The sequence below is a fragment of the Micromys minutus genome (assembly GCF_963924665.1).
Source record: "Micromys minutus genome assembly, chromosome: 24".
NCBI classification, from domain to species: Eukaryota; Metazoa; Chordata; class Mammalia; order Rodentia; family Muridae; genus Micromys; species Micromys minutus.
In genome coordinates, this window is record NC_137959.1 from 11,382,849 (window position 1) to 11,409,439 (window position 26,591).

Here is a 26,591-nt window from a genome sequence, read left to right on the forward strand (position 1 = left end):
TATCCGTTTTTTTTTTTTAAGTAAAAGAGTTGCGTTTATCAAGAATCAAGAATTTGGACACAGGTAAACAGTACATTTTTTAAAAGTAAAGTTGCTTTTAGGCTGGCCATGTAACTCAGACTTAGACCACTTAGCACACAAAGCTATAGCTTTGACCACCAGCACAACCAAGAAGGAGCTGAATAGTGTAGACAGAGGTAAGTGCTTTGAAAGGGCGTGTGAAATCATGACAGAAATGTGTGCACTATTCTAAAATAAATGACAAATGATCATCTTTGTTAGGACACTCGCTGGTCACCAAACTCACATGACACCTATGCTCGATTTTCTAGCAAATGCTAGCTAGCATGAAAGTGCTAGTCCATAGTCCTAGACCAGAAGACCCTGATCTACCACATGACCATGACAACTAAGGTGCCGAGGTGACAGACCCACAAGTACTCTTCGTGTTCACAGTTGCATCCATAAAGAAAAAGGTAGACAGACACAGAGGATGCCAGGATGCAGGTCCCTTCATTAGATAAGTTTTCTTTAGCAATTTATTACAGGTTCTTCCTGCTTCTAAATGACAGCCAGGTCTCCCAGAGAGGGAAGAGCCATTTCACAGAGGCCCAACCCTACGATCTCAGCAGTAAGGAGGAAGAGGAGCCGGGAGGTGGGCAGATCCTGGGGTAGAGGGCAACATGAGATTACCTCAACTCACTAAGGGTTGAAGATGTAGATTAATGGCAAACTGCACTGCAGTCTTTAACATTAGTAAAATAATAATTAAATGTACAACACACACTTTTACAAAAAAAAGGTCAAAATGCAACTAAAACAAATGTCTTATTAGTTGTTAAAAAGTCTGTGTGCCATTGGTACAACATAGCTCATGTAAATCATTTTCACTCTGACTGTACATGAAAAAGTCACAATAGAAAATAAGTCCATTGGGTTTTCTCTTAATGGCAGGACAGTTTTCCATGCAAGGAGAAGCTATGCCAAATATTTAAAGGTTTGGGGTATTGCTGTTGTTTTAAAATCCACATTTGAAAACATCTCGTTCAAGTCACAGAATGTTTCTCAGTAGACAACCCAACGCAGTTGTAATTAGCCGATTTAACTTAAGGAGACATTGTTTTTTTCTAACTTTACTGGATTTTGGAGGAGGAAAGAAGTCATAAGAATAAGAACAGGGTCTAAAAAGGGAAAGGGGAGCCGAGGAGATAAACAGGAGTCCCATCTCCTCAGCATCAATTAGCAGACAACCACTCAGCTCAGCCATGTCAACCACCAAGCAATACAAGGTTGAGTTGCTGAACTGTATCCAAGCAGCTCGTTTAGACAGTGAACTTGGCAACAGACCGGACTTGACATTGGACAAAGACTTCCCACTCCTCCGGCCTCTGAAGGGGTGTAAGATAAAGTCCAAACACTGCATAATAACAGGTGAGATCCTGCCGAGGCTCCGGAGTCCTTTTCTCTGGCCTCTTAGTCCACAGGAACCACTGCTGCCTCCTCTTTTGCTAACTCCTTGTTCCCTCAAAGTCTCCAAGCCCTCCCTGATAAAATGAGAGTGATATTTCCTAGAGTCGGGAGGCTTGTACAGCTCTGAAAGCACACTCAACCTCTAGGAGCTGTGCAGTTTTAAAAGGTCAGGACTATCATGTGCATGCCTCGTGTGACTAAGAGCAGCATGCTCACCCAGGCAAGCATTCTATCAGTATCAGCTCTCGGTATTTCCTACAGATAGGACAAGTCACGTACGGTTGCCCAAGACCAGTGGTTTCGACACCACCACCACAATGCCACAGAACCAGGGTTTGAGCAGTCTGAGCTAAATTTACCTGTGACTGCCCTGCCCCTTCTTGAGGCACATATCAATGTGACCTCTAATAGCCGGCAGCCAGGAAGTTACTGGAAGATCAGTGAATATTTCGCCCAAAAGGGCTCCAACCTAAGCATCTAGTTTGGTGTCCTTGTTCTACTGAAGTTAGAGGATGGAGAGAGGTTTATTCATTTACTTAAGGTCACTCAATAGGAAAGGTCACTACTATGACCTAGATAAGTCTCTCTTGGGTCCCCCACCCCATTACACCCCTTGTCTTCACAGGGGACCTTTCTGAAAGCCCATGGCACCAGATGACTAGCCACCCTCAGTTCTGCAAGTGTTTCTCAATCCATTGTGTGGGCGCTATGGGTTTAATAAATAAACACATCCTTCCCAGGCTCACGTGGAAAGCCTGGCTGGCAGAGGTGGACTCTTGGAAGTGACTGGATCATGTGTTCTTAGATCTAATGGGTATAGTCCTACCTTGATGGAGTCAAAACTTCAGTAGACCATTGAGGAGTGGGAAAGAATGCACGTGGCTCTGAGAGTGAGTTCTCAAAGGCTCTATCTCACCTTCCACCCTTCCTTTAATCTCACTATCTCCGCTTCCTGGCTGCTGTGATGTGGGCCACTCTGAACATTGTGTCCTTCCTGCTACACAAGTCTGAAACCTATGAACTGTGACCCAACACAAATAACTTCTCCCTAAAGTTGTTGGAGTCAAATGCTTTGTCACAGGGGTAAAAAGTCTGTCCAGGAGCTAGAGAGATGGCTCAGCTGTTAAGAGCACTGACTGCTCTTCTAGTGGTCCTGAGTTCAAATCCCAGCAACCACATGGTGGCTCACAACCATCTGTAATGGGATCTGATGCCCTTATCTGGTGTGTCTGAAGACAGCAACAGTATATATATATATATATATATAACAAATAATCTTTTTTTAAAGTCTGGCCAGCAGAAAATAGGAACAGAGAGAAGTTAGCAGCATCTATTAAGGCTAATATTAATGAAAAGCAGAGAGAGGGGTTTTGATTTAATACAAAAATACAGACTTGTTACTGTATTTAGAAGTGTCTTCAAATAGCTCCCTTTGAGAGTGTCCAGGTTCTATCAACCAAACAGAGCTCTCCTTTAAGTAGAGAAATACATGGGGGTCAGGAACAGTCTGCCTTGCCTCCTGATGCGTCCAAATGCATTTAGTTCAATTAGAATCATAGTTTTGTTTCTGGGATCTTTAAAAATACTTGATATAAAACAATCGGAAATTTCACAATCAGTAGAAGAAATTAAAAGGCAAACAAGCCGATCTCTCAGAGATTCCCCACATTCCTGGGACTTGGAAGCAGAGACACAAACCCTTGTCAGTTCTGCGTGTGGAGAGCCTGGAATGCTGAGGATTGGCCCAGTGAGGAGGGGCGGGAACTGCAGCTGCCTCTGGATAACAAACAGGAAAGATGAGTGGTTAGTTGGTTAAATTTTGCCTTTTTCCCCTCCCCCATTCTTGGAGTTAATTTTTCAGAGATTTACTTTTTCTTGTGATTATTTAAAACTATGAAGGCAATTTAAACATCAAAGACTGAAGAAAGGAAAGTATTTCAAATACAAAGCATTTTCTATTTGAAAGTTACTTAAACATCCCCCCGCCAAACTAAGATAACAGGGGTCATGGATTTGGACAATGGCTACTTTAGCATCTTAGTGTGGCGATTGGGGCTTCCTATAGGACAGGCCCAATAGAATGAATATATGTTAACAGAGGACTTATGGCTCTCCTCACACTGGACAGGCTGAGAACCCAGTAGTTGCTCAGCCCATGATGCCGAATACCTCAGTAGTCACAATTCAATGCTGAAGGCCTTAAAAAAAATCTCTGGAGACTTTCAGTCCACATCGAAAGGCTGGAAACTCTAGGTCCTGATGCCAGCAGAGGATGTCATAATGGGCAGCGGTGGCGGCGGCGGCAGCAGCAACAAGGTAGATGAGTTTCCAAACAGGATGAATGAACTCACCAAGGAGACCCAAAGGCAAGCAATACATAAAGAACAAGAAGCTTTTTCCTCTGACCTTACAACTGGGCCACCACTGAAAGGTGCAGTTAAGATTTAGGGTGGGTCTTTTCACTTTAATTGACCTAATCAAAAAATGCCTCACAGGCATGCCCAGAGACTAGTCTTTTAACTGACTCCAGATCCAGAGAAACTGACAACCAAGATTAACGTCACATACCACGAGGTCAACCTCGGCCACCAAGAACAGATGCCAACCCTAAGCCTCAGAGAGCATTTTCCCTCCTGCTCCTGGCTTGTCCGAGAGGTGATGAAAGTCTTTGCTTCATCCTCCCAAGACTGAACTTCACATCAACATAATTTGCATTCAGACTGTGAGGAACAATGGGTTCCCCCTTTCTTACTGGGAACCCTTCTCGGTGTACTGGGGTACCATGCTAATTACTTCTCTAGTGCTGTTATATAAAACATTGCAATCAAGGCAAGTTATAGAAGAACACGTTTAGTTGGGTGAACAGCTCCAGAGGGCAAGAGTCCAGGATGGCAGAGCTATGGAATGGAGCTTGAGCTAGAAGCTGAGCGCTCATATTGTGAACCAAAAACAGGAGACAGAGAGAACTGGGTTCCTCGTGAGGCTTTGAAACCTCAAAATCTGCCCCCAGACTTCCTCCACCAAGTCCACATGTCCTAGACCTCCCTAAACAGTGCCACTGCGTATTCAGATGGCTGAGACTACGCCAGGTGTTCTTACTCAAACCATCAATCCCTATTCCCCACCCTGGGCCGCAGTCTCCATTTGTTTAGGAAACGCTCTGCTTTTGTTTATTTCTAACTGAACCTTGAGCTGATCAATTTCCAATTTATCCTTCAAGGAGTCATTATCTCCTTCAAGTAGCCTTTCTCCACCCCCAACTTCCTTCTGCCGCCTCCAAATGGGGGCTGAGTATCTTTCCTGTTCCTGTTCCACGAGCTCTGTGCCATACCCAGTAGGAAACATATTCCTTAGTACATCAGCACCATCTTCTTTATGACTATAATAAGCCCACAATAGCCCAAGTCTGGTACTGCTTCAGTCATCACCATGAACCTAATGACCATCAAATCTGCCACTGGTAATAGTTGATGAGTGATAGTTTTGAGAGAAGGTGTGCTGCCCTGGACATCTCGATGCTATGACCACATCAAGGACATGAATTCTGACATAATACTCCTGAGACTTCAGCCTTCTCAGTTGTCAGATGCAGGCCTCACAACCCATGCAAATGGCACTTGGGGCAATTATAAGCTGCTATACATAACAGTGCTCAGCCAGGACATCATGCTGAGGAACACTGAACACTTAGCAGGAGAGCTCAGAAAAGCTGTCCCCGTTCTTATTTGCCTAGTAGCCTAATGGACCATCAGCAACTTGTGGTGCTCTGTAAAAGCTAAACTACAGACACAGAAAATCTGTCAGTGATTGACAAGGACCTGAGAGGAAAGAAGAAGAAGAAAAGGCCAAACCAAGCATTTTTAGGACAGTGGAGTGAGTCTCTATGATGTTACAATGGTGGGTACATACATTAGCCAAAATGTATATGTGAACTCTGGACTGTAACAGTAGACTGTTGTGATATTAGTTCATTGACTTTTTTTTTTTTTTTTTTTTTTAACAAATGTTCGTATTACTGCAAGATGTTGAGATGTTGAGAATAAAAGGGGAGAGCAGGGTATACAGAAATTATCTTACTTTCAATCAGTTTGTTCATAAAACAAAACCTGTTCCCCAAATAAGGTGTATTGATTGAAAAACAGAAGTTGTGGGAGGTTGGGAGACAGCCTGGGCTCAGCACCCACACCTGTATCACACCCTCAGAATTGTGCAAGGTGGTAGACACCCTTTCCATGGCCTTAGTGAAGGTTCCTGGGGAGCAGGTCTATGCAGATTGTTGACATGAGACTGAGGCTCTGTACCAGCTGGGAAAGGGACAGCAAAGGATTGCCCAATATACTACCCGGGTTTGCTGTCATCCTGGTCTCTTAGTTGCCATTGATGTTTTTTTAAAAGAAAAGAGTAGAGGGGCAGACCACATGCATGCAGAGAAATGTGGTGGGGTAGCATCTTTCTCCCTAAGGTCATGCAAGATGGAGGGTTTGGTAGCAGATGTAGACACACGCTGAGCCCGTAATCAGTGTGAGTGCTCTCTTCCCTTGCTTACTCTCTCCACTGCCCTGCCATGGACTAGGCCCCCACTGTGCACTTCTTGGATCTCAGTCGTGTTCTTTACACTGTGATACAAACAATGCAGAAATTCACGTCCCCGTGGCCCTTGTCAGTGCGCTTCCAGGTTAGAGCCTACCAAGGAGAGGGGCTCACAGAGAGTCTGAAAGGTGGAGGGTCGTGGAGAAGCTCTTATTCCTTCATGGCAACTGGAATGTGTGAAATGCAGTTTTGCCAGCTGGTGTCCATTTGTCCGTTTGCCACTTCAGCACACTCTCACCACTGACCACTGATGACCACATTCCATCTCCTCTATCCCCTCCAGTGGGAATGGAAGCCTCTCACTGGCAACGCTAAGTCCCTGGAAGTTCTAAATGCCTAATGTGACTTCCACTGTTGAAGGGGTCGGTTCTGAGGTTAAAGTCCTGTTCCCCAATTGGTTCTTGACTTGTCAGTAAAGAAAGCCAGGGGGAAATTGCTGGGCAGGGGTGGGGGGGGAGAGAGATGCAAGGAAAGAGAGGGGGCTTTGCTGCCATCCTTTGGAGGGAGAACACAACAACCATGTGGGGTCCCAGGGGAACATAGGGCCCATGGCCACCACTACAGGTGGTAGCAATTAAAACCACACACAACACAACACAACACAACACAGCACAACACAACACACTCTCCTGTGCATTTACTATCCAACCCCAAAGTTAAACTAAGTGGGAAGTATGGCTCAGAATGTTGTGTTTCTCGGGGTCCTAAGCCAGGGTCCTTGCCCTGTCTAGACACAATGCCCTCGGAGACAAAAAGAAAATAGTACCTACCTACTCTGTCATGTGGTCAGAAACATAAACCTGCCTGACACGGCACAGCACACCAAGCAAGGCTCTAGCCCTTTACCAGGGAGCACATTTTAAATGAAGTTCCCGTAAAGAGGCTAAGCCCAAGCTAAAGGGAGAATTTCTAGATCTCCTAATTAAATTGCTAAATTTCTGTTTGCCTAGAGTGCACAGTTCCCAAGTTTCTGTGAACAGAACCCTCCTGCTCATCTCAAGAGGACTGCGGTGGGGTGATGGCCTGTTCTGCAAAGCTGGAGGTCAGGGCCAATAGGGAAGCCAGGCATGTTTCAGTCCCAATAGCACTGCCGAAAGGGCTCAAGGAGTAAGAAATCTCCCCTCAAAAAGCCCCAGAGATGCAGCCTGCCTCATCATCTATGCCAGCCAGTTGCTCAGGCACTGGAAGCTGAAGGTGACAAGAATTAATGATCCCACCATGGGAAGGAACATTATGATGGATATGCAACCTAAGAGGAAGGTGAAGGGATGCATGGGTACCTCAGGAAGGAGGAAGGAGGAAGGAAGCTACTGAAAGAGATGCTTACCCTACTACACCAGGCTGTAGATCATTGGGTGAACCCACCCCATCCATCTTGAAAGACTGGGAAAAGCTGGACAAAGTCAAAGAGTCCTGAATTCACGTCTCAGCTCGGGGTCTGGCTCCCAGCTGTGTGATCCCAGATAAGTTATCAAATGTCATTGTCATTTTCCCCCCTTGCCTGTAACATGGTGACACCCCTACCAGGCTCACACCATATTGTAGACACTATGAGATAAAATGTATCAGGCCCCCTGATTTCCAGATGAGGTTGTTCCCCTTCCACAAAGTCTGATGGCTCACTTTTAGAAATGGGGATCAGCCACCCTTTCTGTGAGGGATGCTATGCACTCTTATGTGCCGTAATGCCTTAGAGAATGAGTCACAGTGATTATAAATGGTGGGTAATTTATGTCATCTAGAACACACATAAGAATTCTTACTTGACTAAGGATATTTTCACACTGTGGACACAACTCAAATGTTACCCACCAAGCTCTGCAGTTGAGTCTGCCCTTCTTAGTGCATCAGCTGCTGCTATGTGCAAGGACCCAACCTCTAATCTTCATTTTTCTCCCAATTAATTTCCATATAAGGATAAATATAGCCCTTTGTCTATTATTTTTCATTACATTTGTGTGTGTGTGTGTGTGTGTGTGTGTGTATACACAAATGTAGGCATATAATGGTAAGCATGTGGTTGACCTGCAGAATTTTACTTTTTCCTTCCACCACGTGGGAACAAACTCAGACAATGAGCTTGGCATCAGGTGTCTCTACCTGATAAGCAGTCTCACTAGGCCATTGATTATTTTTTTTAATGCCAGAAATTCTCGTCTCTGACTTTGAAAAGGCCTCTCTCAGCCCAAATGGGTTTTACCTAGGGACTAAGGTACTGGACGGTCTACGGTACAAAGGCCACTCTCAAATTATCATCTTTTGTCAATGAGGAGCTAAGATGCAGGTGGAGGAGGAGTGACCAGAGCAACAGAAGACTTCTGAGAAAGTGAGTGGAATTTCTGAGAATGAAGGCGTCTAAAGAAAGAGGAAAACCTCAGTGTTTCTTGCCCGGAGCTATGTAAAAGTTTATGGTAGAAACTAAACACAGACGGGGCAATTGCTATTGAAATTTCTTAGTTCTTGGGGCATATCATGAACTAAGCCAATGGAGGGGCACAGTCTGTGTGTCCCTCTGGCCCAGCTGAGAAGATGACCACACACTCACTGTTCACCCAATTAGGGAGGTGGTCACACTAAAGTTGTCGAAGCCAGATAGCCCCGTCTGTCCAGCTCTGACCTGTTCTCTTGGCTGCTGCCCCGGGTCACTCATAAGCCTCTGACCTTTGCTAGCCTTCCGCCTTGCTGTAGTTGCCGGTCTCCTCGGCTGATCTCATGCTGGAGCTAATTTAACAATGCTCTCTTTGTTCTCAGGTTTCTAGAACCATCTAATGGCTGTGCTGTTAACCTTTCGCCCATACTGCCTACAGAAGACTAACTCCTGCCTGCCAGCGTGGCTCCTGCGATGTCTCAAAAGGAAACAACCCCAAATTAGAGAGACTCTAGGTGAAAGGACATTGTTTGACAAAAAGTGAGAAAAATGCCGAGGCAAATCATAAGACACGCAGCTTCATTTGTGAGGCATTTTGTGTAAGTTTTCAAAGGTCTGTGCTTAGGACATGAAAAGCAAAAACCTGTCACCTAACTCAGCACATCTCAAGGATCATAGCATGAGGATAAAACAGAACAAGAGCAAAAGAGTCTGTCTCCTCAACGACAGAAAATTTCAAAGATAGATCCTATCATAAAAATTAGTTAAATGTTAGCATATTTAATGGCAAAAGGAAAGAAATCAAATGAGTTGGCGATGATGAGTTTATTGAGCAATGTGTGGATTGTGTAACAGAAGCAATAAGCCCTGGAAATGGAGGCTGCTTTATAACTCAGTTCCTTTTACTAGATGATGACCAGGCAAGGTGAGGAAACAGGACCAGGTATGACAGAAGCATTGGGGTAAAGTGACTAATTTAAAATTTTAAATTGTATGCTGTAATGACTGATGCCAGTATTGATGCTGCAAATGTGGATGGCTCAACTTGCCTCTAATCAGAGGCCTTGGTGGAGAAAAATACCATCACTGGATAGATAGCTTCTTTGGTGCTACTAAAAGACACTAGAACAAGAGATTTATATGAAGCAGTAAAAACCATGTTAAGGTAATTTTCTCTGTTCATTGCCAACATTTCTGACATAGTAACTGATGGTGCCTTGACGATAGGAGAGAAAAGACTTTAAACGTTAATAGATGGTACAATTGCTGCCCCGAACTCACATTTAATGAAGTTTTATTCTATAATGATCAAGGCAACACATGCGCAAAAGCATTCAACATGATAACGTTGTCCAGATCATCATCACGTCTGTGAATTTCATAAGAGCCAAGGGACTAGAGCATCTCTAAGCCTCACACTGCATAGTTGAGCTTCAGGTGCCAGGAGAGAAAGGCATCAAAATCTTCTGGTGGTGTGCCGTGGCTTCTTGTCACTTGTGAGGACTGGGGCTGATGAGCAGAGTGACATCAGCTGAGACAGAAGCACATGCTGACACATGGAGGACAGGTGATGTTTTGAGGGTGTATAAAAGAACTCGATGGACAGTGATGGAGGCTGAGCTAGGCTTGCTGGGGGAGCCGGCTGTGCAATGCTTGTTGGTCTCTTGTCTTCTCTGATCTTTGCTGAGAGAGGCATAGCTGAGAACTTCTCCTGGGATCCCTCCGGATCCCTCCCAGTTGACTCAAGCTGCGGCTGAGGTCTGGCTGTCTCTGCTGGGTAATGCCACCATTGCTGATTCGTGTTTGCTATCCCAACTCTACTGGACTAGACTGCTGCTGTATCTGTGGAGTGTCTGCAAGTGGAGCAAGCTGTTGCTGCTGACCTATGAACTGAACTGCTGATTTCCAGACAACAGACAGGGGTTGATCAAAAGAACCTATCTAAACAGGTCCACTTCCCCTATACCCTTTCTTTTCCACTACCTTTGAAGGGTGGTGGGCTACAAGGGAGGTTAAAGCATTTAAGAGCCATCATTAAAAGTAGACTTTGAAAACATGAATGTTACACCTAAGTAAAGTTGGGAGAGAGTAATACTGTAGAGAGAATATCTGTGTATTGTGTGGATGCATCACCTGCCAATTGAAATGCCTATGGCCTATGACTTGGCAGGACATAGAAGTGAGACATCTGGGAGGCAAAACAAACTCTGCGGTAATGCCAGGTGGGAAAAAGATATGGCAAGACCTGAGCACTGATAACTAGCCACATGGCAGAGTGTAGGCTAGAATAGATGAGATGCTTAAAGTTAGATCTACTCAGAGAAAAGCCGAGCTATATGGCCAAGGTACTTGTAAAGATATTTTGAGTCTGAACCTTATTTTTGGGAGCATGGAGAAAACAAGAACCAGGGCCTAACTTCTACATAATACTACTTGATCTTTCGAGAGGGATCTTATGTGGAGAAATCATCAGAAAAAAAAATGTCACAATGGGAAATCAGACTGCCTGTGTGGGGCCCTGGCTATGTTCCCACTGTCAGAGAACGTGCTGGTCAGAGGGACACCAAGCAGGACCTCCTTCCTGCTCCAAAGCTTCCCCAGCTCTGGTGGAGCAAGGCTGCCTCTCTCCTCCACAGCTCCCTCTAGAGCACAGCTTCCAGAAGGAGAGCCTAGAGCTTGCCCTTGAAGCAGTGCTTCTGGGAAAGACTTGACTGCTCAGAGAAGAAAGTGTGGTGCCCCTCCAGCTTCTAGGGAGGCAGCCTGACATTTGGCACAGAATCCAATCTGAGCTGCAGTGTTTTTCAGGCCTGATTTGGGAACAGCAGTGGAGAAACTAGAGGTGCTTAAAGGAGCAGGCGGTCTGGACTTCAGGCCACTGAAGCCCGTCCCAAGTACCAAAGAGAAAGCCAGAGAATTCCATGCCAAGATGCTTAGACTTGGTCTTGTGGGATAGTAAACACTAGAGGCCTTTTTCACGTCTTTCCTCCTTTCATTCTCAGTCTTCACATTGCTACTCCTTTGGGACCATCAAAAAAATAAGAGACATTTAATTATGGCAAAAGTACAGTTGTGAGGTAGCAATGAAAGTAATTTCATGGTTTGGGGGTCACCACAACATGGGGAATGGTATTAAAAGGTTGCAGCATTGGGGACTTTGAGAACCACTGTTTTAAACCAATTCGTACCATTTGCAAAGCGGTGAGCAGAAGCGGAGACACATTGAAAAGTTTCCCTCTCATCCTTGACTCTTAGCTGTTTCCCTAGGAAGCAGTCATCAGCATCTTGTCTATTTATTCAGAAACAATTTATCCATATATGTGTTTGATACAGCATATACATGTTTTTTTTAATTTTTTGTTAGACTTCGGGATTTTTTTTTTTTTTTTTTTTGTTCATTACTGTTTTGAATTTGAAATGGGGTCTTACTACATAGTGTAGACTAGTCTGCAACTTAGTATAAGCCCAGACTGCAATCTCCTCATCTCTGGCTCCTGAGTCTGGGGTTACAGGTGTGTACCATATATGGTTGGCTAATATTACTTTAATAGCACCTTAGAATTCTACGGTAAGGTGACACCACAGGTCATTTAACAGGTACCCTGGCAATGCACACCTGGTGTATGTTTAGCCTTTTGTCCTATAAGCAGCACAATGTGAATTTTCTTGGGTGTGGTTCTTTCCATTCTTGGGTGGAAATTTCTACACCATGAATATCTACCAGTAGATTTGCTGAGCCAAGAGCTTAATATGCTTTTATTTTTTAAGATATTTTAAAACTCCTCTATGAAATTTCTGAGTCCCCACAAAGCAGTGGCAAAGTGGGACCTGTGTTCTGAGATAATTTCCTGGAGACAGTGGGCAGGGTGGACCTGAGTAAGGTAGCAGGGACAGGGGCCTCAGGCATCTGCGAGAATCATTCAAACAAGATCACATACTGCCAGTGTCAACGGAGACTGGGAAAGAAGGATACAAGATAGATGACAGACAGATTTATTCAGGGCTGGACCAATTTAATGTGAAGCATCAGGAAGGAGCACTAGCCTTACTGGGGTGTAAGTTGGGGTGATCCTGTTAACCTGGAAGTGGCATAGGGAAAGAGAAGTGAGAGGCTCTGGCGGGACCAGCAGGTACTTGTGAGTTGGTACTGTACATGATTCTGTGGTGTTCACAGGACAATGGATGCCAGTTTAGGCACCTTATTCTAGGCCTTTCTATGTCAATGGAGGCCGCTTGTAAATCAAACAGTACTCAAAAGATCTGTGATCACTTGAGCTAGAGGCTCATGGCAGCATTCCAGACATAGTCTACAGGCTTCTGTCAAAACCTCCAAGTGCCAGTGAGCAGGCCAGCCCTAGGGGAACACAACCAGGAGCTGGGGGTGGGGGACCTGAGCACAAAGTGACCTGCAGTCCCTTGGCTGAATCCTTTCATTATTCCATTCGCCTACCTTCAACTCAGGGCAAGCCCTGCCTTCAACTAAAAAATGCAGACAAAGAGATGGGGAGATGGCCCAGGTGTGTGTCCCTAGCACCCTAGTAAAATTCGGTAACTCCAGGACTATGCCAGTAAAGGATGAGAGACCACTAGAGTTGCTAGCGACTAGCCTAGCAAAAATTATGGTGAGCCCCAGGGACAACAAGTTTTTTTCTCAAAGGAATAAGTCAGACAGCAACAGAGGAAGTCATCCAATTTCTTCTGCCCTCCATGTGATAATGTACAGGTGCAAGTACCTGCATACATGTATACATCACACACATACACACACACAAGAAATCAGAAATGACCATGTCACAGAGTGTATATAGATACTATCTTTTCAAAATTGCCTTTGATATTATGTGTTTCAGTATGAAGAAAACTTAACTATATAGATATAGATATTACATATATTTTATATAGATAGATAGATAGATAGATAGATAGATAGATAGATAGATAGATAGAAGTGGGTAGAAAACATGTCATTGTGACCTTTTTTATTCTACTCTCTGACTCCTCATACTACAGCTGTGCATTCTGGACAAGGATAGTCACTTTTTGCCAAAGTGTGACTTTGGATGGGATGGAGGGAGAGCAGCACCAGCAGCTACATGGGCCTTCTGTGATGCCAAAGGCAGAACAAAGATATTTGAACTAGTGCTAGTGTTCCACAGGCCAACTGAAATATGTAAGATGAAACCACCAGGGTAAACTGAAGAACCAACTAGGAATGAAAGCTGTACTTTGTTCTGGGTCCCAATATTGATTTTGTTGGGTAACAGCACAGTTACCTCCTGTAGGAACTCAGCTTTTAAAAAGTGGGAAAACAAAAGGGAGTTTGGTGATATACTGCTTACTCAGCTCACTGCTGTTCCCTTATGGTCTCCCACAGTGCCCAGCAGTAGGTTCTACAAGGTTCTTGCTCATGAACTACTTAATGAACAAATGAATGAGCATAAACAATGACTATCTCCCTGATGTGCCATAGGCTGCTGTGGAATGGTGGTGGAGGTGAAATGACTGACCGGGAATATAGAGCTGAAATCTGCTGCAGGTCTAGCATTTGTGAATGGTGGCCCTTCAGAGAAATTAACCTCTGGATATGGAACCATGTCACTCTTTGGGATCGAACCTACTAAACAGCAGATCAGTAATTAAGAAGTGACTCCTCAAAAACTAGGCTACTCTCTTGATAACTAAAATAGAAAGCAAGGCAGTATTGTAGAACTTCATTTAAAACAAATATGGCCGACGATGCACATCATAGAGCCCACTTGAGAGACTGGGAGCAGGGGGACAATGTCTGTATAGTAAACAGGGATTTACTTGCCTGCTCCTTTACTTCCCAAGCAATATAATGATTGTGTATACAATGTTTGCATTGCATTAGGTATTACAAGTAATGTGGAGAAGACTTGAAGTCCCTTCTAAAGATATATGTAGGGTAGGATTTTGGGTTTTTTGTTTTGTTTTGAGTAAGAGACTTGAGCAACCACCATTTTGGTATCCCTGTGTGATTGGGGGGTCAATGGTTTTGGGATCAATTTGATCTTGGGAATCAGAAAAGACTCTACTGTTGTTTTTAAAGTAAAACACAGGGTAGGTAGAAAGAGATTAAAGATGGTGCTTGTGATAAGTTGAACAAAGAGGGAAGCGAGACACACAGAAGATTGCATTTCTTTCCTCTTGTTGTAACCAAACACCTAACCAGAAGGAACTGAAGGAGGATTATTTGGGCTTACAGTTTGAGGGGATACGGCCACAAAGGTGGAGAAGATGTAGCAGAAGAAATGTGAGGCAGAGGGTTACATTGTGTCCTCCTGCAGGAAGCAGGGAGAGATGAACAGTGGTGTTCGCTGGTGCACTCTCCTTTTGTCAGCCCAGGATCTTCAGCGATGCTACAGCTCACACAAGCATGTCCTCCCACCTCAGCTAACAGAGTCTTGAGACTTTCTCATAGATCTGCCCAAGATGTGTCTGCCAGGTGAGCTTAGATTCTAAGACACAGTAGTAACAACTACAGGCAAATAGAAAGATGGGGGTAATGATCAAGGTCCAAGTTCCTATGCTGGTGATGATTTTAAAGACATGTACCACAGGTAGACAAATCAGAGGAATCCATGCTTTGTGCTTGGATGCGGTAGTAGAGATGGTCAGATGATTCGATAAGATGTGTCATAAGGATGCATTCGGCATCAGGGAATCGTGAAGGCCAGCATACACTGTTACCATAGTGTCTTTTACTCTTCTCTATACTGGGAATGTGCTTGGCCTCAATTCCCAAGCTCCAGGGAAATTACTTAGAGAACTTTTCTTTAACCACCCTGGACACGTTGCTCCCAGACTTACATCTTTGTGACAACTTTTCCTCACCATAGGCCTATCCATGAAGTCATATTCTCAGGTAGCCACAGGGGAAAAAGCCTGCCATCCCAAAACTTGGTAGGATGATGCAGGAGGCTTGGCTAGGCTACAAAGAACCTGGTATTTGCACCCAGCATTGAAGCCTCTGCAATTTACTTTTTGAGTCCTGGGATCTAGATACAGCCTTTGACACTCAGACTGGGTTATGCAGTAACCAGACAACAAACTCACATATTGTTTTGAGAGAAGATTCTCTGTCTTTATCCTATTCTACTCTTTTTTAACAAATCACAAAAAACTCTGGCAGACTTCAATTATGGAAGACTGAGATCCTGCTGTGGCATTAAGCTGTTTACTTGCTGCACAGGGGTAGAATGTGGGCCCTTCAGGAATGGTAGGTAAAAAAGAGTCCGTTTAGGTAAGAGACGTACTGTTCACTCTGTAAGATTTGGGGGTGGAGTTAGTTTTCTGGTTACATGCATAGCCTAGATCATAACACATTGAGGCAAAAACTGACATGACTCAACCCCTTGAAGCTCAACAGACTTACTACTATGAGGTTTGTTCACACACAAAGACGCGGAAGAAGTGGGGGACAGAGACAGAAAAGCCCAGATTGCAAGTCATGCTCCCTGGCAAGTTGCTGCACCCGTGGAACTTTGGCTAAGTGTGTCTGTAACTAACCTGAAAGTGATTGGTCATTGTCCTAGCATGCATCTTTGTGGCTGTGATAAAACACCGATCAAAAGAAATTTGAGGAGACGGGTTTTCTTTGGCTTCCAGATTATAGAGTTCATGGTGGAGGAAAGCCAAAGCAAGAGCTCAGGGCAGAAACCTGGAAGCAGGAAAGCCATGGGCAAGCGTTGCTTACAGGTGTGTTTTTCCTGGCTTTCTCACCTACCTTTGTTATTTATCCTGGGCCCTCCTGCTCAAGCGCGTGCCCCCCACATCAATAAGCAATCGAGAAAATGCCCCATAGACATGCCCAAAGGCAATCTCAGCTGAGGTTCTCTCTTCGCTGGCAATCAAGACTAGCGAGCCATCACAGTCAGCGTGTGCAGTCAGTCCAGTGTCAGGCTGCTTGAAACTTTGCCTCACATTAAGGAGCAAAAGTAAAATGCGAAAAGACACATGATGGTTGTATCTGCACTTGTCACTAGTACTACAACACTAGTAACTATTGAATACTTTCTAGTATTGAAGATCCCCCACAACTATTCACACGGTAGTTGCTGTAGACAACATTTCTAAATTTAATTTACGTTATTAACATTTCCTATACTTCCTGTTTAAGCCCACATGATAAACAAAATAATAATCAATACTTTCTGTGTACCCTTTACCAGTTCCTACATGTCAATATTCCCACAGTGACTGATTTCAAGGAAGCAATTAAACCCTAGTAAATGTAGGATAGGGAAGAGGTCCTCTACACTGTTACTATCATGTGGATGTGAGCTTCAAAACTACAAATAATATTTTACTATTAAGTAATTAGGAGAAGGTAAAATTTAAATATTACCTTTCATCCTGTCTTGGTTTTTGTTTTGGGTTTTTTTTTTTTTTTTTTTTTTTGTATGTTTGTCAACTTGACACAAACTATAGTTATCTGGGGAAATACCTTAATTGAGAAAACACCTCCATCAAATTGCTACAGGTAACTCTATAGGACATTTTCTTATTTAGTGGTTGGTGTAGAAGAGCCCAACCTATAGGGTACAGTGCCACACCTGGGCAGCTGGTCCTGACGTGTATAAAAAAGCAAGCTGATGTCTAGCAAGCTAGCACATGGCTTTACTACCAGCACTTGGGAGGCAGAGGCAAGCAAGAGTCAGCTTGGTCTACAGGGCAAGTTCCAGGCCAGCACAAGGCTACATAGTAAGACCTTATTTAGAAAGAAAAGAAAACTTGTTTAGGAAGAAAAGAAAGCTGAACAAGCCAGCAAGCAAAGTTTCCCCATAGCTCCTGCCTGAGTTCCCTTGGCTCCCGTCAATGAACTGTGACTGGTGACATGTACACCAAATGAACCCAAAATCCAGGTTGTTTCCGGTCATGGTGTTTATTACAGCAATAGAATAACCAAAGCTACCTTTGTTTTGTTATAGCTCTAAGTTTGATATAACTTACTTAAAAGTAATATTTGTATTATAAAACTAAACTGTCGAATTTCCTCATGTTTTGGTGACCAGTTTCCATGAGTCAAGGGAGGTGCACGCTGTAAACCTGAGCATGTGGTCAAATGCAGTAGTGTGCGTCTGCAGTCCCAACACTCTTGTTTCAAGATGGGAAGCAGAGACAGGAAAATTACCCAGAAGCTTGCAGACTAGCTAGCTTTCAGTATGCGCCACAGTGACAGAGGAAAGAGAGACCCTGAACTAACTGGAAGGCAGGAACACTCCTAAAAGTTACTTTCTGTCCTCCGCACGGGTGTGGTGGGCACTTTACAAATAGTATCTTTTAAGTTAAAAATCACTTTCATAATGTGATTTTCTTCCTTTTATCCAGACATCTTTCAGAAATGTGCTCTAAGTGCTCTATACACTGATACTGCTGTGCCTGCACTACAGTTAGCTTCCCTGAGGTATAGATGGAAGGAAGTCCCTAGCCGTGGCAGCAATTGGGACATGGAGGCAGGATGTGGGAATTCAATCCCAGCCTATGCAACAAGTTTAAACCAGCCTGTATTACAGGAGACCCTGTGTCAAACAAGAGAGAATAAAATAAATTCAAAGTATAAGCTAACCTAATGGATTATCCAGGTTGTGAACACCTGGGAATCATGGGAATGCCTTGGAAGGGATAGATTGTCAGCAGAGAGGGAGAGGTGAGGCCCAGCAATAACCAAGTGAGTTATTCAAAAAACAAAAGCCTTAGGGCTTTTACAGTCCCATATCCTCCTTGCGGCTTCCTCCTCCTGCCTGGGGATAAGGATAGGCCACGTTCCATTCTCCACCCACAGGAACATTCTAGAGTAAAGAAATCCTCAGAATGTACTGATTGACCCTCTGAAAAGCCCCAGGTAAAGTTCAAATGCATGTCATGCTTGCTAGCCAATAGATTTAAAGGTCAATATGCTTAGCCAATAAGTTTGAACCATAACCTTACTGATGTAACCTATGTAACCCTAAAAAGTATAAAAACTGTTTGTTATAGCCATTTGGTGTCATCTTCCAGTCACTCACCAAGAGGGGCTGATTGAGGGTTGACCCTGACGATCCGGAAAATAAAGTTCTTGCATTTGTGGTGTCTCATTCAAGGAAGTCTCCAGGTTTTTAAGGCTTGATTTGAGTCTTACAATACTTGAAATCCTAACCCTAGATCTTCAAAGACAATGAAGCCAATGGCCAGATGGACAAATCAACACCTGGATAAGACTAGGACCATAGGAAAAACTCAGGACCCTAGCTGCTCTGAGCCTGAACCTTTGCTCATTAGATAACAAAGTTAATTACATCACTGAATCAATAAAGGTCCTAGAAAGGTAAGCTTAGACCTTTATCTTCCTTGCATTAATTAACAAATAACAGATCACAAAGAAGAACAATTTCTTAGAGACCAAGTAAAATCAGAATTTCTTTTGCTTTTTAGCTGTAACAATTTGACAGTCTGATTTATTCCATCACCTGCAACAGCCACAAATGATAGTATATGCCTATAATCTCAGTGCTTGGGCACTGAGGGAAATCATTTCTCAAAACAACAACAACAACAACAACAACAACAACAACACACACACACACACACACACACACACACGAGTGATATAGAATATCCTGACATATTTGAATGGGAATATCATGATGATACCTATGGCTATGTTTGCTAACTTAAAAGGTTAAAGGCATGAGCAGTTTAGGATTAGATCTTGTCCTTCCTGTCACCTTCGGCCCACCACACTATCAACCTTTCTTGTTCTTTGGCACTGTCTTTTGCTATGTTCCAGAAGATGCTAAAAAAAAAAAACAAAAAAAAAAAAAAAACAAAACAAAAAAAACAAAAAAAAAAAAAACAGTGTCTGTCCATCTTGTTGCCCACTGAATCCTTGCGTATCAGTCTTTCTGGCTTCTCCTCTGTTCTAGGAACTGGGAAGCAACACACACACACACACACACACACACACACACACATACACACTGGCTCCTCTTATTACTACTGCATTTTTTATCTTTCTTTTACTTACTCTTTTCTGGAAGTGTCATTTATTTGTTGGCTTGTTTTTGTCAACTTTTATGGCATATAAGCACTTTGAAACAAACCTTGAGCCTTATCTATGCTGTTCACTGATGGATCCTTGCACCTAGCAGAGTACTCAGTATAGTGTCTCACAGATATTAGGTTATATATCTAATAACACACACTAGATAAATGATTGAAGTTCATGCAAATCCTGTTAAAGAAAGGGCCAAGAAAACCACGGTTACTAAAGACATCACATGTGGATTTCTGATGTTCTCTCAAATGGGCTAATGCACATCATTATAGAAACATGTGGACAAGCAAGCAACTTTAATGTGAGCCCCTTATGTGTATCAGCTACTTTTCTATTGTGATAAAACTCCATAACCAAAGCAACTTATAGAACAAAGGGTTTACTTAGGTTTCAGTTTCCAGAACATTAGTGTTCATGATGACAGAGCAAAGCACAGTAGCAGGAAAAGAAAGCTGAACGCTTACATCTTGAACCAGAAATACAGGCAGAGAGAGTGAACTGGGAAATGTCTGGGGTCTTTAAAGTCTCAAAGCTTGTTTCCAGTGACATACTTCCTCCAAGGCTCCCCCAAACAGTGCCATCTGCTGGGGACTAAGTATTTAAACAGTGGAGAGGAAGGGGGACATTTATCATTCAAACACTATGCTGTACCACACCATACCTTTATAGTGCAATGTGAATTTGCATTTTTCAAACGAAGTATAAAGTAGACACGATGGAACATCTATAATTCCAGCGCTTCTGGCTGAGATCGGATGACTTCAAGCTGGAAATGAATCTCGCGTAGAGAGACCTAGAGTGGAATGATTCATAGAGTCATTGTATCTAGGGTCAACATCAGAATGAAGTAGTCGTTTTCTGGAAGTATTTAGACCTTAAAAAAAAAAATCATTGTAGAAAATGGTGATTGTTTTTACAGCCTTTGCACGGCTTTAGTCACAAGAAGGTCCTGGAAAACCTAAAACATTTTGCATTGTTGGGTACAGCAAACAGTGCTGGATTTTGAAATTTGAAATTGCAAGGCTTTGGTGCTTCTTCAAGAAACACAGAGATTAAACATGGGTTTTGGTATGAAGAACTTGTTTTACTCTAAAAACAACTTTTGTGTGATAATCACATGCTTGTTCACAGCTGTTTGGGGTTCAGTCTACCAGAGGCTGGACCTCTCGGCTACCTGCAAGTCCGTATTTCATCCTGGAGTGACTCTATTTTTTTTTATCGTTTTGTGTGACTCAGATACCAACAAATACCTTGTCCTAAAAGACCAAGAAAATAATAAAAATCAATATAATTAATTTACTAAACATAAAATAAGTCCAACAGAACACGTTGTTGCTTCTAGAAAATCTGCATGATAAAAAGAAGTACACAAGTATTTTCAAAATATGCCCCAAAGTTTTTAAGATGGTCATAGAGTTTCCTCATAAAATACCTACCATGGTCCTATCCCCAGGACCATTTTAAAAAAGACACTAGGAGTCTCAGAGAGTATAGGGCCTCTCCAGATAAGACTCTTAATAAAAAGGTAAGCTTTTGTGGATCTGGGCCATGTATACTTTTTTCTTCATATCACTCCCAGAGTCTATCTCAAGATATCTACACAATGCATACACAAAAGGAATGATGAGTGTGTTACAACCAAGACTATTACCTACCAGTTCATCCTTCCTCTGGATCTCTGTGACTCAGGGTTGGGTTTCTGTAAATCCCACCCCTCAATTACCTGGCAGTAGCCAGGTATGCGCCGCCCCAGTGGCCTGACACTATAAAAGGAGCTGCTTGCCCCCTCCTCTCTCTCTTGCAGCCTTGCTCTCCCACTCCTACCCCTCCTCTTCCCTTCCCCCTCTGCCTCCATGTGCTCATGGTCAGCCTCTTCTCTACTCCTCTACTTCTCTCTCTCCTCTCCTCTCCTCCCCTCCCCTCCCCTCCCCTCCCCTCTCCTCCCTCCCTCCCTCCCTCCCTCTCTCTCTCTCTCTCTCTCTCTCTCTCTCTGCCTCTATTACCCTCTTAACTCTCCCATGCCTTGAATAAACTCTATTCTGTACTATAACGTTGTGTGGCTGGTCCCTCAGGGGGAAGGGATTCCCAACATGGGTCCCTCAGAGGCATCTCCCTTGACCCCAGGCCTCGCTGCATCTCCATGGGCCATATGTCCCCCACTTTCTTCATCCTTCTCCTAACATTGGTGCTGAAACCTGGGATATCATCTTCTAACAACATTCATGCCATGACTTTTCCTTTCAGTGACTTTTCCTTTCAATGGTGCCCTGTCATCTTTTCCTTACACTCAGACTACAACCTCAATCTATCATCCAAACTGAGACCTTCAAAATAATCGAATGCCCCTTTTAAAGTATGTTTAAGATATTAATGAAATAAAACAAAGATGGAAACAATATCACAGACAAGAAACCTAGGAGATAGGCAAAATGAAAAATTATGGATGATAGTAAAACACACAAGCTGGGAGGAAGGTCTGTGGATTAGGTAATGGTAATACTAATTTCCTGGTTTTGGTAATGAACCCTGGTTATGCAACATAATAGGGAAAACCGAGTGAAAGCTATATGGCACTAGTTAAAATATAAAATCTATTCAATAAAAAAAAAATTCCTAGTGCAGACGGTCTTTCTCAACATTCCTTTCGAATTTAAATGCAGGCAGTGTTCATGCTGACTGTCCACCAGGTTTTCTTCTTGACCTCTGTCATCACAGGTTCAGAGAGAAGGGCAGGGCGAAGCGACCGAAATTGGGCTATAGGGTCCACCGTATCTCTGGGCCAGCCGGAAGCTAGGTGTTTGATGTATTTGAAGTATAAGGTCCAGCTTGGGGATGCAGCCAGAAATTGAGGGGCCTGAGTCTGGGGGCGGAGCCAGAAGCCGCTACGTTTCGGCGCCGGAAAGCCTAGTCGCTCGGGCCTCGGGAAGAGTTGTGGGGGGGCCCGGAAGCAGCAGCACATGGGCTCGGGGGCGGGGCTGAAGCGGCAAGGTTTGAGCCTGGGAGCCAGGGGAAGGGGCGGGGCCGGAAGCGTCGGCACTCAGGCCTGGGGGCGGGCCGAAGTGTTCGTTCCAGTGGCCTTGGAGTCTGAAGTGTAGAGCTCTTCGCTCAAGTCCTCCTGCTGACTGGTGTGGTGTGAACGGCGGTGGCCATGTCCTCCGTGAGCCCGATCCAGATCCCCAGCCGCCTTCCACTGCTGTTGACCCATGAGAGTGTGTTGCTGCCCGGCTCCACTATGAGGACAAGTGTGGACACGGCCCGCAACTTGCACCTGGTGCGGAGCCGCTTGCTCAAGGGCACGTCGTTGCAGAGCACTATCCTAGGAGTCATCCCCAACACACCCGACCCGGCCAGCGACACTCAGGACCTGCCACCACTGCACAGGTAGGCCGGGCACTCGGAGGCCTCCGGGCCCCGCGCTCCGGAGGCCTGTGAGCATAGTTGTGTCTTAGTCTCCTCAACGTGAAAAGTGGGAGTGACGCTCTTCACCAGTGACCGTTACTGAGCCAGATAAGTCACAGAGCAGTACCTGACACGGGTAGAAACTCTGTGAGGTTTATTTCCCGCCTGTTGCTATTGATAATCTGATTTGAATCCAAGTTCTACAGGGCCCTCTTCACCGGCCAGCGCCCTTGCTGTTTACTTCCCCTCCCCCTCCCCCATCCCACCTTTCACCCTGTTCCCTTTCTTTCAGTCAGCTTCCTGTCCTGTCCTCCAGTTGAAACATAATCTAGAGATCCCTTCCTTTCCGGTTCATGCCTAAACTACGCAGCTAACTTTTGGGTGCTTTGCTTTATACTTTATGTTGGCATTTTCCTTAGGGGGTCCCCCAGTACAGCCTTCCTATCCTCTGTGGCTACTACAGTCACAGGTATGACTCATGTCTTTATTGGACAGAACTAGTCTACAGTATGTCTTAGCAGATGTCATCTTCAAGCTCTTCTCTCGCGTCCTTGGTTCCGTGTATTGTGCTGAAGGCTAGTGGGACTGACTACATTACTTTGACAACTTGTAGCATTTCTTCATGTTTTCAAAGGAGAGTGATAGCTCTTTAAAAACCAAATAAACAGTAAAACATGAAACAAACCCACAACTGGATAGTAGTTTACATTGTATCATCCTGAAAATAATTGACCCCCATTTAAACTATTCTTGGCTATTGCTTAAATAGGTTTGGACACTAAAGTTTCAATACTTTTCTTTTTATTGGATATTCTCTATTTACAAAAGTTTCAATACTTTATTGCAAAAAAAATTATATTTAGTACTAGTCTCCTAACATTACCTCAGTCCTTAAACATCTTATTTCTCCCATATTTTTACTTTTCATTTTGATACTGAGTCTCAGGAAGTACTCTGTGCTGACTTTGAACTTGTAGCTCACCCAAGTACTGAACCCTTGATCCTCCTGCCTCACCCCTCCAAGAAGTCAGTGTTTGTTAGGGTCCAGCCTCAACACAGGATCGGAGTTCTCAACTCGAAGCAGGGATATCTAGAAGGCGCATAATAAATAAACACAGGCTACTTTTGGATACAGACTGACAGGCAATTTTTCAAAGCTTAAGTTATTCTCTTCTCTCTGCTTTTTCTCTCTCAGTTGCTCACCCACAGCAGCTTGAGGCTGCACACACTGCCTTCTCTTGCACACTTTGCTTTTCTCCTTTGTGCTTTTCTTTTCTCGAACTCTCACACACACGTTCGTTCCCCTTTCACTCTCACACACACTCTTCACACACACCTCACACATTTCTCACACATACCACATGCACTCTCCTTTCACTCACACACACTCTTCACACACACCTCACATTCTCTCTTCACTCACTCTTCACATGTTCTTCTCATGCTCTCTCACACACACACACATACACACATACACACATGGTCACACATGCTCTCATACTTACTTTCTCTCTAGCCTTTCTCTTGCCCCAGTCTTTTGTTGATACTCCAAAAGCAGGTATTAAAAAAGACACTGTATAATCACTGTCAAATCAAACTCCAAAAGAATAACCACATCCCACAAGGAATCAATAATGACAATTGTTCCTCAAAGTTTCAAGCTTCTCCTATTCTCAGGCCTGTGGCCAAAATAATAATAATTCCAAACTCATCATTATTAAGTAACTTTTAACTTACTGTACTTCAGAGCTCCGAGGTCAGCTACTTGTATTTTCCTGTGACACTCTAATGATAAATGACATGGGCAAAGCTGCCAGGCCATGGCCAGAGAGAATCAAGTTAACCCTTAACTCAGCAGTTCCTCCAGTTTTCTGCTTCTGCACATTGCACACGATGACTCTCCTAAGAGTCCCGCTGTTTTGACTTAGTTTTACTAGTATATAATTTTATGCATATTAAACTTTCTTATTCAGGAACCACTCTCAAATGTTGTGCAAAACTTATTTCATATAACGTCAATAACTTTTTCCTTTCTTGGGGTCCTAATGTTGGCTCTAATTTATTTTCCAATAATTTCTTCAAACTTTCTTTGCAAGTCAAGCATTAATCTGGAACTACCATTGTGCAATTATTACATTGTTTCCAAGATGAGAGCACACAGCACGCACCTGGGCCATTAGGACTGTGCTGTGCCCCTGTGCCTCAATTTCCAATTGTTTAAGAATCATTACATCAAGGAACATCTAGTTTCACAGAATCCACCAGAGCAGAAGGAGAAAGAAATAGGAAAGTCTGGTGTAAGGATTAATTATGCACACCAGAGCCAACTGAAAAAGCAGTTGCGAACAAATGAAATCTATACAGCTGTTGTCGAGGGCTAAAGTTAGGAGAAATGGGAAGAGCTGTTTTTTTTTTAACAAAGAGCTGCCACGAGCTACTGAGGTGTCTCCATCCCGGCCTACTGTAGGCAGTCCCTTATTTCAGATGGTGGGTCCCATGGAGGGATGTGTCTCCTGCTTTTCAGGGTCAGATGCCATCCTTTTTTACAAGGAGCTGCCATGGGCTTCTGAGATGTCTCTGTCCCAGCCTACCGCTGGCAGTCTGTGTCGTGGTATGCTGTCCCAAGCAAGTGTTATACACCTGTACTACCATGTCTAGCTTGGTTCATTTCTAATGTGTGCTGGATAGTTTTATGTCACCTTGACTCAACTTACAGCCATCTTAGGAAGGAGCCTCAATTGAGAAGATGTCTCTATAAAATCAGACTTTAGGCAAGCCTGAATTTATTCCTCCCTTTTAATTCTTTGGTAGATTAAACAAACCTGATCAGACATTGAGATGTTGTGCCAACTAGTTTTATGTCACATTGACACGGGCTAGAGTCATCTGAAAGGAGGAAACCTCAAATGAGAAAATGTCTTCATAAGATACTGTAGATTTATTTTAAGTCGATACATGATTGGACAGTGGAGGTAGGCAGAGAAAAAGTAGGAAAACGGAAGAGAACAGGGATTGAGAGAAATCAAGATGGAGCCTAGGAAAGCAGACTTAGATCCTGGTGGCTGTAATCGGACATAGGCAAATATAAATATTTAAAGAGATTCTGTAGGTCTTTATCTCATATGGAAGGGGCAGTTTGTATCTTTGTGTATTGGATGTAATCTTATAGTGTAGAGGGTTTGTGAATTGAGGATCTATCCTATAAACCTATTTGAAAAGTTACCGGGCTTTGAAGTGATGTTTGTGACAGTGATGGAGGAAAGAAGACGCCAGAGCAGTAATTCCACCCGGGACGGAGGCAGCAGGGCAGGCGGAGTGAACCACCCAGGAAGGAATTGTGGGGAGAGGGCAGCTTGCGGACCGAGTGTCACAGTCCATGTGCACGGCTCCTTACTAAAAGCAGGCCCTTGGAGTGAGATGGAGTGGGGGGAGAGGGTGTGATAAAGAGATAAGTCATTCTTTTTTAATATTTACTGCAACAAGATTCTCCATAAAATGTAGGGCATTTATTTTTTTAATTAGTGATTGGTGGGGGAGGGCCCAGTCCACTGTGGGTAGGGCTACCCCTGGTCTGGTGGTTCTGGGTTGTATAACAAAGCAGGCTGATCAAGTCACAGGGGAGCAAGTCAGTAAACTGCACCCTTCTGTGGCTTTAGCATCAGCTCCTGCTTCCCAGTTCCTATCCTGTTTGAAGTTCTCTTCTGACTCTCT

General features: G+C 43.8%; 1 protein-coding gene across 1 annotated transcript in view; it reads left to right on the forward strand.

Annotated features, from left to right (window-relative positions):
- The first annotated feature begins 22,547 nt into the window (after nt 1-22,547).
- Nucleotides 22,548-26,591, forward strand: part of LONP2 (lon peptidase 2, peroxisomal) — a 79,820-nt gene continuing 75,776 nt past the window's right edge. The window contains exon 1 of the mRNA XM_080936972.1: nt 22,548-22,862. Coding sequence (XP_080793098.1) covers nt 22,630-22,862 — 233 coding nt within the window. The 5' untranslated portion in view covers nt 22,548-22,629. The remainder of the gene's footprint in view (nt 22,863-26,591) is intronic.